We start from the raw sequence: 13,731 nt of genomic DNA on the forward strand, positions 1-13,731 counted from the left end.
TAAATGCTCTGACATCGGCCTCCAAGACAGAGATTACAGGGTCACCAGATACCGCAGGGATTTGCACAGGTGTAGTTTTATGCTCCCTTGCAAAGTGTGCATAAAAGATGTTTGGCTCATCTGCAAGTGAAGCATCACAGTTCTGGATTACCGGTTTCGAATACCAGAGAAACTAGCTCTTAGCAGTCTACGAGTCCCTTGGTTCATCCACAGCTTTTGGGTTTAGGAATATCCAGTATGTTCTCTAATGAAATCAGTAGCAACTGTGGTGTACTCATTCAGAGCCAAAGATAAAACCCTGAATATCATCCAGTTTGCCGACTCAGACCTCTTCCGCCTCCTTTGACTATAGCTTCTTGGTCTTCACCACTAGTGCTGCAGACTTTAGACTCTGGCTACAGAGTACAGGTTTCCCCCGCCATCCAAAGGTAGAGCGTTCCTATGAAACGGTTTGTAAGCCGAAATGTCGTAAAGCGAAGAAGCAATTACCATTTATTTATATGGAAAAATTTTGTGAGCCTTTGCAGACCCAAAAATAACCTATCAAATCATGCCAAATAACACATAAAACCTAAAATAACAGGAACATATAGTAAAAGCAGGAATGATATGATAAATACACAGCCTATATAAAGCAGAAATACTTTTCCACAATCATTACTGCACTGTTCTCCGTAGCGAAAATCTCACGCAAGCGCTGTTGGCAAAAACACGGCGCAAGTGCTCTCCAGTAACCTTTAAGCTATGAAGCTGCCAAATGACATCAAATAACGCGTAAAAATACACAGCCTATATAAAGTAGAAATAACGTATGTACAGTGTAGTATTGCTTACCGGAATCGGTTCAATGCCGAGTACACTGATGATGGTGAGTTAGACTGAGTCGCCGCAGGTTGGGGTGGTGTCGTGGCCTCCACCCTCCAGGCCGCCGACAGATACCGAACCGCGAAGCATGCAGGGGTGCAGTGGTAGCCAGGAGGCACACAGCACATCTTTAAGAAAAAAGCGGAAATAAACATGCTAATTAATAAGGTGCCGCCGGACACGTAATTGTCGGCCCAGATCACTGCCGATTTCCAATTGCATCATCTCTGATCTGGGCCGACAATTACATGTCAGGCGTCACCTAATTAATTAGCATGTTTATTTCGGCTTTTTTCTTAAAGATGTGCTGTGTGCCTCCCGGCTACCGCTGCATTCTCCACGAATCAGTATCTGTCCGTGGCCCGGGGGTTGAGGTGGTGGGACACTGGGGTATCATCTCGTTGTCTGTTTCCATTAGAGCAGGCGGCTCATCTTCTCCTATGACTGCCCGCCTTGACGTCGAAGGTCAAGGGTCGTCATCTACTGTGGCTGATGTGAAAGGCCTCCTTGACTGCTGAGCCTCGCGCATTTTTCTATCATACAATTCTTTGTAAGGACTCAAACCATCTTGCAAATATCCCCTAAACCTACGTACCCTTTCAAAATTAAAGTCGTACTTTATCATTACTCATTCGGTTTCGATTGTTATCCTTTTCTCTTCCAATTGCATCAGCTCTTCATCTATCAGTTCTTGGTCATGGGATGCCAAAACCTCTTCAACATCATCTTCGTCAACTTCCACAAGCCAAACTCACGCTGTCCTTACTTCGTTCACCACGATCAAAATGCTTAATTATGTCTAGTTTTACGCTAAGTGTCACACCCTTACGAGTTCTTTCAGGCTTTTCCAATACCTCAGAACTCATCTTGCAAACAGCTGCTCACAGGCACGTGTTAAAGCAATGCCGTTTCGAATCCGGGGGAGAGCGGCTGCTCCGGGCGCGCGCTGCCTTTTATCGCACGCTGATTTTTTGCGTGCTGATTTTTTATCACGCACTGATTTTTTTCGTAACAGTGAAAACACCTTCTGAAAGCAAAAGCAAAGCAGGGTACTAATGTAGGTCTTTTGTAACAGTGAGGTTTCGTAAAGCGAATGTTCAAAAAGCGGGGGACACCTGTATAAGTAAAGACAGGTGATCAGGCTTTCCAAAGTGCGGGCGTGTGACGAGATATTAGGCATTCCTAATAGTGGTATAACAGAGGTCAAGTATGTTGGCTCCCCTGGTTCCAAAGGTGAAATGTTGGTGGTAGGCATTCAAAGACTTCTTCAAGCGAGACTGGCGGAAATTCCCTGCAATGATAGCAAAGGCATCAGGGTGCACTGTTTCATGACTGCTGGTCACAGTGCTCAGCTACGCCAGTGCCTGTCTGACATTGGCCTCAGGTGGAATGTACACCGCTACCAGGATGATGGCGGAAAACTCACTCGGCAGATAAAATGGACAACATAACCGCTAGATGTTCCATGTCAGGTGAGCAGGACTAAAGCAGAACCATCACACCTGCACCATGATGAATCAATCATGAAGCATACTCCCTCTTCTCTTCCTTTAAATGTCTCAACTGACCTTGACTTTGTGGAGAATGGTGAAGCCATCAGGCTGCAGCACTGAGTTGATAGTGGAGGTGAGCCATGTTTCCTTGAAGCAAAGTACACAGCCGTCTCTGATGTCCCCCTGGTACTGCATTCTTGTTCTGAGATCTTCAGTTTTATTTTCAAGAGAAGTCAGGATTGAGGGATCTAGGGTCACTGCCACTTCAATCGTACCTGTAGCCCAGCGCACCTTCCATGCTTCCGTCTACTAAAACAAGAACGGTACTCGCAACCTGACTATGTCATCCAGGGTCAAACGATTTTATATTAGTTAGAAGATATACCAAAAGGAAAAACAAATTCCCAGGGGTTGGATTACTCACATTCTATTTGACAGGTATGTACATGTGTGTCAAAAGTGGATATCCTGAAAAATTCCTGCATTACATTCCACAGTAACAGAGCATCAACTTGTTGGAATTTTCTAATATTTAACCTGGCAAATCTGCTTGTGTATTTTGTGCTTGGTTAGTCTTTGGACTTATCAACAACCTATTTATCTGGAAAGAGATTCTACAATGTTGAAAAATTAAACTGGAAGAAGGCAAACTACTTTTTAAAAAAATTCTTGTGCGTAATGTTTGTGATTAATTATAATTATAAATAGGTAATTATTTCCCTTCCCCTATTTTCCCTATATAATAATGACGATATCTCCAGTGATCCATCTGTTAAACTAATAAAGTCTGTGTATACCACAACTATCATTGGACTAATTACCAGAGGCAATGAATCCAAATATCATCAGGAAATAAACTGGTGTGAATAACCTGAATGCCTTCAAAACCATGGAGAAACATAATCCACTTCAGGAGAAATGTGGATAAGTTCTACATTTAGCACCACTATAACATTCAAGATCTCATATAGGAGAACTACGTGTCCTTCATTAACAAAAAGGCTCGTCAGAGGATGTACTTCTTGAGGCAGTTGATAACATTCCATTTTCCCCAGAATATACTGGTGCAATTCTATATTGCCATCATAGACAGTATCATCACATCAGCCATCACTGTCAGGGTTGGTGCAGCATACTCTCACAATACTGTATATGAAAACTACAGTAAACTATCAAGTCAGCTGAAAAGGTCATTGGCTGCAGTCTACCATCACTGAAGAACTTCGAACTTCTATCTGTCTAGGACAAAGAAACAGGCAGGAAAAGTCACAGAGGACACTACACACTCAGCAAACTGCCTTTTCCATAAGCTTGCTTCTAGAAAGCACTAAGGGGCTATTAAAACAACAAAAAGCAATGCCAATTTAAAAGATTCTACCCCAGGTAGTTAATCTGATCAATCACTATATTTCGCAAATAAAGTAAATCCTTGTATTGTATTACAGCATTCTTCACAACTGTTGCAGTGGCTATTTGATAAACAGATAATCAGTTTGTTGCACTTTTAAGTACAGGTCCACAATCCCTTATCCAAAATCCTTGGGGCCAGTTGCATTTTGGAATTCAGAATTTTTTGGATTTCAGAATCCCCCACGGATACCAAAAAACACATATGCTCAAGTCCCTTATGTAATCTGTCTCAGTGCGGTGGACTTTAGGACCTAGTGGAGCTCCAGACCTACACACATCCTCCCATATACTTTAAATCATCTCTAGATTACTTATAATACCTAATACAATGTAAATGCTATGTAAATCGTTGTTATACTGTATTGTTTAGGGAATAATGACAAGAAAAAATTCAAAAAAATATAAAAATATACAGCTTCAAATGAACTGAATCAAACATATGGTAAATGACTTATTGGAATAAATGTAGAACGTCACTGTCACTATAAAACTTCAGTAACTTGTCTTTCTGTTTCTTTAAATCATATACAGTGGTAGTTCCAACAGCATATTCTTCAGTAAGACGCCACACAGACACACCACAATCAAGCTTCTGCAATAACTCCACTTTCAGCATTATTGATAATGATAGATGCTTCCTTCTCCTTTTCTCATTGTTACCCTTAGGGATATCTGCAGCTCTTTTTGATATTTTCACAGTGATGTTAAACACAAAGCCAACAGTGAACACAAAATATCAGTGAACAGCAAATGCATGTGTAACCAGTACAAGTGCTGAGCCACAAATGACATCTGGCGGCCTCTGCTGGTGCTGCCACGTCACACCTGTGTGACACTATTCTTTGCATTTCTGGTCAGATACTAACTGCATTTCATTGGCTTTGTATCTGTACTCAGCACAATGACAATAAAATTGAATTTAATCTAATCTACTTAATACCATATTCTGTCATCATATTTGACCTACCAAAATAAACCACCTCACACCCATCTGGGTTGAACTCCATCTGCCACTTCTCAGCCCAGTTTAGCATCCTATCAATGTCCCGCTATAACTTCTGACAGCCTTCCACACTATCCACAACACCGCAACCTATGTGTCATCAGGAAATTTACTAACCCATCCTTACACTTCGTCATCCAGGTCATTTTTAAAAATCACAAAGAAAAGGGGTCCTAGAACAGATATCTGAGGCATACCACTGGTCACCGACCTCCATGCAGAATATGTCCCGTCTACAACCACTCTTTGCCTTCTGTGGGCAAGCCAGTTCTGGATCCACAAAGCAATGTTCCCTTGGATCCCATGCCTCCTTACTTTCTCAATAAGCCTTGCATGGGATACCTTATCAAATGCCTTGCTGAAATCCATACAGTCTACATCTACTGCTTTACCTTCATCAATGTGTTTAGTCACATCCTCAAAAAATTCACTCAGGCTCCTAAGGCACGACCTGCCTTTGACAAAGCCATTCTGACTATTCCTAATCATATTTTCAACTTTCAAATCCCTTACTCACTCTTCCTTCAGTTAGTCCTGACGAAGGGTCTCGGCCTGAAACGTCGACTGCACCTCTTCCTACAGATGCTGCCTGGCCTGCTGCGTTCACCAGCAACTTTGATGTGTGTTGCTTGAATTTCCAGCATCTGCAGAATTCCTGTTGTTTTTATTCCTAATCATATTATGCCTCTCCAAATGTTCATAAATCCTGCCTCTCAGGATCTTCTCCATCAACTTACCAATCACTGAAGTAAGACTCACTAGTCTATAATTTCCTGGGCTATCTTGAACAAAGAACGACATATGCAACCCTCCTATCCTCCGGAACCTCTCATGTCCCCATTGATGATTCAAAGATCATTGCCAGACACTCAGCAATCTCCTCCCTCACCTCCCACAGTAGTCTGGGGTATATTTCATCCGGTGTTGTGACTTATTCAACTTGATGCTTTCCAGAAGCTCTAGTGCATCCTCTTTCTTAATGTCTATATGCTCAAGCTTTTCAGTCTGCTGAAAGCCATCCCTACAATCCCAAGGTCCTTTTCCATAGTTATTACTGAAGCAAAGTACTCACTAAGTACCTCTGCTACCTCCTCCAGATCCATACACACTTTTCCATTGTCACACTTGTTTTGTCCTATTCCCTCACGTCTTATCATCTTGCTCTTCACATACTTGTTAAATGCCTGGGGGTCTTCCTTAATTCTGCTCGTCAAGGCCTTCTCATGGCCCCTTCTGGCTCTCCTAAGTTCATTCTTAAGCTCCCTCCTGCTAGCCTTATAATTTTCTAGATCTCTATTATTACCTAGTTTTTTTGAACCTTTTGCAAGCCTTTCTTTTCATCTTGACTAGATTTTCAACTGCCTTTGTACACCACAGTTCCTGGACCCTACCATCCTTTCCCTGTCTCATTGGAATGCACCTGTGCAGAATAATATCCCCTGAACTTTTGCCACAGTTCCCTGAGAACATCTGTTCCCAATTTATTCCTCCAAGTTCCTGACTGATAGCTTCATATTTCTCCTTACTCCAATTAAACGTTTTCCTGACTTGTCTGCTCCTATCCCTCTCCAATGCTATGGTAGAGGAGATAGAATTGATCACTATCTCCAAAATGCTCTCCCATTGAGAGACCTGACACATGACCAGGTTCATTTCCCAATACCAGATCAAGTACAGCCTCTCCTCTTGTAGGCTTGTCTACATATTGTGTCAGAAAACCTTCCTGAACACACCTAACAAACTCCATTCCATCTAAACCCCTCAACTCTAGGGAGATGCCAATCAATATTGCGGAAATCAAAATCTCTCATCACGACAACTCTGTTACTATTGCACCGTTCCAGAATCTGTTCTTCGATGTCCCCGTTACTATTGGGTGATCTATAAAAAAAATACACCCAGTAGAGTTATTGACCCCTTCCTATTTCTAACTTCCACCCACAAAGACTCAGTAGACAATCCCTCCATGATCCCTGATCAGTAGTGCCACTCCCCCACCTCTTTTGCCTCCCTCCCAGTCCTTTCTGAAACATCTGAAGCCTGGCACTCAAAATAGCCATTCCTGCCCCTGAGCCATCCAAGTCTCTGTAATGGTCACAACATCACAGCTCCAACTACTGATCCACCTTCCAAGCTCATCCGCATTGTTCACAATACTCCTTGCCTTAAAATAGACACATCTCAAACCATCAGTCTGAGCGCATCCCTTCTCTATCACCTGCCTACAAGCTTTCTCTATTTGTGCGCTATCTTTCCCTTCCTCCATCTCTTCAGTTTGGTTCCAACCACCCAGCAATTCTAGTTTAGAGACTCCCCAATATCCTTACCAAACCTCGCTGCCAGGATATTGGTCCCTTTCGGATTCAAGTGCAACCTGTTCTTTCTGTACAGGTCATGCCTGCCCAAAAGAGGTCGTAATGATTCAGAATCTGAATCCCTGCCCCCTGTTCCAATCCCTCAGCCACACATTTATCTTCCACCTCACTTTATTCCTATACCTAATGTCGCGTGGGACAGGCAGTAATCCAGAGATTACTACCTTTGAGGTCCTGCTTCCACAGAGTTTCTTCCCTGTGTCCACAGAATCGCTTGTCTGACCCCCCCACCTACAGAGTCCCTATCACTGCTGCCATCCTCTTCCTTTCCCTACCCTTCTGAGCCACAGGGTCAGACTCTGTACCAGAGGCGCAGTCACTGTTGCTTTCCCCAGGTAGTTTGTTCCCACCGCCCCCAACAGTACTCAAACAGGAGTACTTATTGTTAAGGGGAACAGCCACAGGAGTACTCGCTAGCATCTGACTCTTGCTCTTCCCTCTCCTGTTATCCACGTATCTGCCTCCCGAGGCCCCAGTGTGCCTACTTGCCTATAGCTCCTCTCTATCACCTCCTCACTTTACCTGTCCAGACAAAGGTCATTGAGCTGCATCTCCAGTTCCTTAACAGGGTCCCCAAGTAGCTGCAGCTCAACGGACGTGGCACAGATGTGGCCTTCCGGTAGGCTGAGTCTCCCGGACATCCCACAACTGACACGCAGTACGGAATACGGGCATCAGATATACTTCCTGTTTCTATTCTACCCAAGTAACTTACCTGGCTTCAGCCTGTAATCGCTGAAGCCCTGTTGAGCCAAAGCCCTCCGACTCTGTCTACCTTTACTCCATTACACTCTCTATAAAGCTGTCTTCTTTTTAAATCTTTTCCACCGGTCTAACTCAGGGGTCCTCAACCTTTTCTGCACTGCGGACTGGTTTCATATTGACAATATTCTTGCGGACCGGCCGACCGGGGGGTGGCGGGGTTGTAGGGTTGCCAACGGACAGGAGTAGCAGTCAAAATGTTGGATTACCCCGAGAAAGACTGCAATGACCTTGAAGCCTTGCGCGGGCACCAGTGCACATGCGTGACTTGCGCATGAGTGTTCATGCCGATTTTTTTCCTGCAAATTGTTTTTGGCAATTCTGTTCAGGGGGGGGTGTTAATCATGACCGGAATATAGGTGATAAGTGGCTAATACACTCAATTTCATTTCTAAAAGGGTTTATCTAACGAATTTAATATTAAACACACCACATATTTTTCTCGCATGAATATAGTGATAAGTCAACTATCGGGGGAGGACAGGGGAGCTTGAAGTAAGTGTTGAATGAACTTCCAGTAGAAGTGGTAGAGGCAGGTTTGATATTATCATTTAATGCAAAATTGGATAGGTATATGGACAGGAGGGTTATGGGCTGAGCACAGGTTGGTGGGACTAGGTGAGAGTAACATTCAGCACGGACTAGAAGGGCCAAGATCGCCTGTTTCTGTGCTGTAGTTGTTATATGGTTATATGGTTATATAAGTCAATAGCATCATAACATTTTAAGTAGCGTTTGGATATTAAACACACAGCACATATTTTCCCCATATGAACATATAAAATCTTTGCAACACACCAATATCGCTGAATCAGTGGGAGCCCCAGGCTTGTTTCCCTGCAACAAGACGGTCCCATCGAGGGGTGATGGGAGACAGTGATACTCGAACGGGGTTCCTTATGTCCAGTCTATTCCGCGATTTAGTTTTCGTTGCATTCATTGCAGAGGTATGTTGGAAATGGAAGCAACGTTTTCAGTGCTTTCGTGGCTATCTCAGGATAGTCAGCTTTGACTTTGATCCGGAATGCCGGCAGAGATGTTATGTCAAACATACTTTTCAGCCCGCCGTCATTTGCAAGCTCGAGGAGTTGATCTCCTTCCCGCGCTGAAATGCGATGACGCATGGGTAATGACCTCCCGTGCGTTCAAGCTCAGCAGTGGCCTTGACAGGGAATGAAGAAAGGTGTAGCTGACTCATATCGCCAAATCATATCGTTTCCCCGCGGCCCGGTACCGGTCCGTGGCCCGGTGGTTGGGGACCGCTGGTCTAACTCACTGACGTGCATGCGCTTACACAGTCATGCCTTGATCAAACTGAATAAATAATTAATAATAAATTAAATAAATAAAATGTTTTAATTTTTCAATGTTACTGAAAGCTTGACAGTAATAAACCTGAAAGGGACTTAATTATGTCCAGATAGATTTTACGCACTGAATTCTGCTTTATGAATACCAACAAGTGCAGGGCTAATTAATAATGTCAGCGCAAAATACAATCAGCATAATTTAGGCCTATGATTGTACAATACACAAAATTATAGGAAGGAACTGTTAATGTTTGTATTAATATCTGATAGAGCCATACAGGAGGAATCAAAGATGTGAACGTGAGAATGAAGAGCATATGCTGAATTAGAATGAAAATTTCAGCAACGTTTAACCCTGTCAACTTACATGAATTTGGAAGCCATAATTTCTCTGGACCTGATATTCAGTTACATTGTAGCAAGTAGATAAGTCAATTTCACCATCCAGATCTGATGCCTGGGGAATAAGCAGACAGCAACAGTGTTTTAGAAGTTAACGCCTAAATTTCATCTAATCTAACATCGACATAGAGGAGTCATATCGCACCAAATCATGTCTGAAAATTTTCAGAGTTATGTCCTAGTCTTTCTCGATCAATCAGATTCTAGAATAGTTCTGAAATAAAACACAAGACATAGGAGCAAAACTAGGTCATTCAGCCCTCAAGATTGCTCTGCCATTCAATCATGGCTGATTTATTTTGTCTCTCAACCCCCATTCTCCTGCTTTCTCCCCAAAACATTTGACACCCTTACTGATCAAGAACCTATCAACCTCTACTTTAAATATACTCAATGACTTGGCCTCCAAATCCGTCTGTGATAATGAACCGCAGAGATTCACGAACCTTTGATTAAAGAAATTCCTCTCCTCTCTGTTCTAAATGGATGTCTCTATTCTGAGGCTGTGCCCCTCTGGTGTTGCACTCCTCCACTATAGGAAACATCCTCTCCACATCCACTTTATCTAGGCATTTCAATATTCAGTAGGTTTCAATGAGATTCTCCCTCATTCTTCTAAATTCCAGTGAGTACAGGGCCAGAGCCATGAAAAGCTCCTCATATTAATCCTGTCATTGCCAGAATAATTCCCTGAACCTTCTCTGGACTTGATCCAATGCCAACACATCCTTTCATAGATATGGGCCCCAAAACTGTTCACAATAATCCAAATGTTTTATAAAGTCTCAGAAATACATCCTTGCTTTTATATCCAGTCCTCTCAAAATGAATGCTGACAATGCATTTGCCTTCCTTATTAAGCAACTCAACCTAGAAGTTAAACTTTAGGGATTCCTTTCAGCTAACTCCCAAGTCACTTTGCACATCTGATTTCTGAAGTTGCTCCTTACTTCGAAAATATTCTATCTTCTATCAAATTTTATGACTCTACATTTCCCTGCACTGCACCCCATCTGCCATTTCTTTGTCTATTCTATTAAACTGCAATACCATACCCTCATCTTGTTTAACAGCCTTATGTGCAACACCTTGTCAAAGCCCTTCTGAACATCTAACTAAGAAGATGTCCACTGATTCTCCTTTGTCTATCTTGCCTGTTCCACAAAAAATTCTAACAGATTTATCGGGCAAGATTTTCCCTTATGGAAGTCATGCTATTTTATCACAAACAAGAGAACATCTGCAGATGCTGGAAATCTGAACAACAAACACAAAATGCTGGAGGAACTCAGCAGGCCAGGCAGCATCTATGGAAGAAAGAAGGGAGGGGGGAGGGAGGAGCACCAGAGGGAGGCGATGGGCAGGCAAGGAGATAACATGAGAGAAGGACAAGGGGATGGGAAATGGTGAAGGGAGGGGGAGGGTAGCCTCCAATCTGATGGCATGCAGGGTAGCCTCCAACCTAATGGCATGAACATCAATTTCTCAAACTTCCAGTAATACCTCCAGCCCCCCCTACCCCCCGTTCACCATTCCCCATCCCTCTATCCCTCTCACATGTTATCTCCTTGCCTGCCCATCGCCTCCCTCTGGGTGCTATTCCCCTTCACCCAGTTTCTCCTTTCTACCGTGGGCTTCTGTCTCCTTCACCAATCAACATCCTAGCTCTTTGCCTCATTCCGTCCCCTCCAAGTTTCACCTATCGGCTGGTGTTCCTCTCTCCCCCACCCCCATCTTTCAAATCTATTCCTCAGCCTTTTTCCTCTGGTCCTGTTGAAGGGTTTTGACCTGAAACTTCAACTGTACTTTTTCCCATAGATGCTGCCTGGCCTGCTGAGTTCCTCCATCATTTTGTGTGACTACTTTATCTTGCATCTCCGTGTACCTTGAAATCTCATCCTTAATAATGGAGCCTATTATCTTGCCAACCACTGAGAAGAGGCCAACTGTCCTATAATTTCCTGCCTTTTGCCTCTTTCCCTTCTTAAAGAGTGGAGCAACATTTGTGATTTTCCAATCCTCCAGAACCTTTCTAGACATCTGCAACTGAGAACTATCGTTTTACTTCTTTTCTAGTTCCAACAAGGAATCGCAAATCTGAAAAAAAAACACTCTCAAGATCAACTACAAGATCTAAGAAACAAAGGCATCTGACCCCTAATGTCTGTGCCACTATTCAACAAGATTGTCACTGATCATTTATCACGGTGTCACTTTCCTGTTCGAATCCTCTTTAGGACATACCCACTTTAAATACATGCTTGCTCCTTGGCCTGCTGAATGTTTCTGTAATTTTCTATTTTTGTTCTAGAGTGGTTCTCACAAATTTGATTGCAAACTCAATATTTAAGAGGAAGAACTTAAATTGGTACTACAGATATTTGGTTTGATATCAATAGCCGAGTTATAGTAAGCAGAATTGGGGAAGCCAGTGAAAATAGAATACTTGGAATTCCTGAATACTTTAAAAACATACCATACAAAGGACAATAAATAAGATTAGATTAGAATTAAAATTGTTTATTGATTATAATTCTCTAAGTCCTACAGACTCCCACTCGCAGAGCTTGGTTAAATCTTAGATATTGAAGGAATCAGGAGAAAAGTAATTCCTACAGAAAAGTGACACTGAGATAAATAATCAGTCACAATCTTGTTGAATAGTGGCACAGAAATAAGGGGCCTAATGCCTTGGTTTCTTATACCTTGCAGTTAATATATATCCATGGAGGTAATTTACAACACACCTTTTTCACCATGCTACTGAATGTTTGATTGTCTCCATTATGAATCATCAATTTGATTCCAATGGTCTCCAAACTCTGCTTTGGCTTATTTGTTATTGAAATCCACACTGTACTTTTACCACCAAACTTAACAGTTTCCAATGATTTTCTTGTTTACTTTCCATCTACATAAATTCACTTGTCAAAACTTTTGTTCAATTAGTCTTCCAGAAACAGTCCTTTCAGCAGACCTTTTTTTGCCCTTTACATATTTGCCTTCACTGGGGTCCATACCCATCCATGCCTTAAACACAAAATACTCTGCAGATGCTGGGGTCAAAGCAACACTCACAACACGCTGGAGGAACTCAGCAGGTCGGGCAGCATCTGTGGAAATGATCAGTCAATGTTTCGGGCCGGAACCCTTCGTCATGACTGAAGAGGGAAGGGGCAGAGGCCCTATAAAGAAGGTGGGGGATGGGTGGGAAGGAGAAGGCTGGTAGGTTCCAGGTGAAAAACCAGTAAGGGGAAAGATAAAGGGTGGGGGAGGGGAAGCAGGGAGGTGATAGGCAGGAAAGGTGAAGAAGGAATAGGGGAAAACACAATGGGGAGTAGAAGGATGCGGAACCATGAAGGAGGTGATAAGCAGCTGGGGGAGGGGGCAGAGTGAAATAGGGATAGGGGAAGGGAGGGGGAGGGAATTACCGGAAGATGGAGAATTCTATGTTCATACCAAGGGGCTGGAGACTACCTAGATGGTATATGAGGGGTTGCTCCTCCAGCCTGAGTTTAGCCTCATCATGGCAGTAGAGGAGGCCATGTATGGACATATCCAAATGGGAATGTGAAGCAGAGTTGAAGTGGGTGGCAACCGGGAGATCCTGTCTGTTGTGGTAGACGGAGCGTAGGTGCTCGACGAAGCGGTCCCCCAATCTGCATCGGGTTTCACCGATGTAGAGGCCGCCGCACTGGGAGCACCGGATGCAATACATTCTCATAAGTGAAGTGCTGCCTCACCTGGAAGGACTGTTTGGGACCCTGAATGGTGGCAAGAGAGATGATGTAGGGACAGGTGTAGCACTTACGCTTACAGGGATAAGTGCCGGGTGGGAGATCCGTGGGGAGGGACGTGTGGATTATCAGGGAGTCACGGAGGGACCGATCCCTACGGAAAGCGGAGAGGGGTGGAGAGGGAAAGATGTGCTTAGTGGTGGGGTCCTGTTGAAGGTGGCAGAAGTTGTGGAGAATGCCTTGCCCATTTAAGTGGCTGTTTAAATTGTTACTTAGACACAGTGGCTGTACTTGGTTCCATTCCCTCCTATACAATGGCATTTCATTTATCACTGTTCCCTCGTTGGTCCCTTTTAAAACTCCTCCTCAGCTTAA

General features: G+C 43.3%; 1 protein-coding gene across 3 annotated transcripts in view; it reads right to left on the reverse strand.

Moving 5' to 3' along the window:
* LOC134360175 (protein outspread-like) overlaps positions 1-13,731 on the reverse strand; it is a 464,667-nt gene that overhangs the window by 124,492 nt on the left and 326,444 nt on the right. For all 3 annotated transcript variants that reach the window (XM_063074210.1, XM_063074212.1, XM_063074211.1), the window contains exon 12: positions 9,585-9,674. In XM_063074210.1, the coding sequence (XP_062930280.1) occupies positions 9,585-9,674 (90 nt within the window). The remainder of the gene's footprint in view (positions 1-9,584; positions 9,675-13,731) is intronic.

The sequence above is a fragment of the Mobula hypostoma genome, chromosome 22 (genome assembly GCF_963921235.1).
Source record: "Mobula hypostoma chromosome 22, sMobHyp1.1, whole genome shotgun sequence".
Taxonomy (NCBI): Eukaryota; Metazoa; Chordata; class Chondrichthyes; order Myliobatiformes; family Myliobatidae; genus Mobula; species Mobula hypostoma.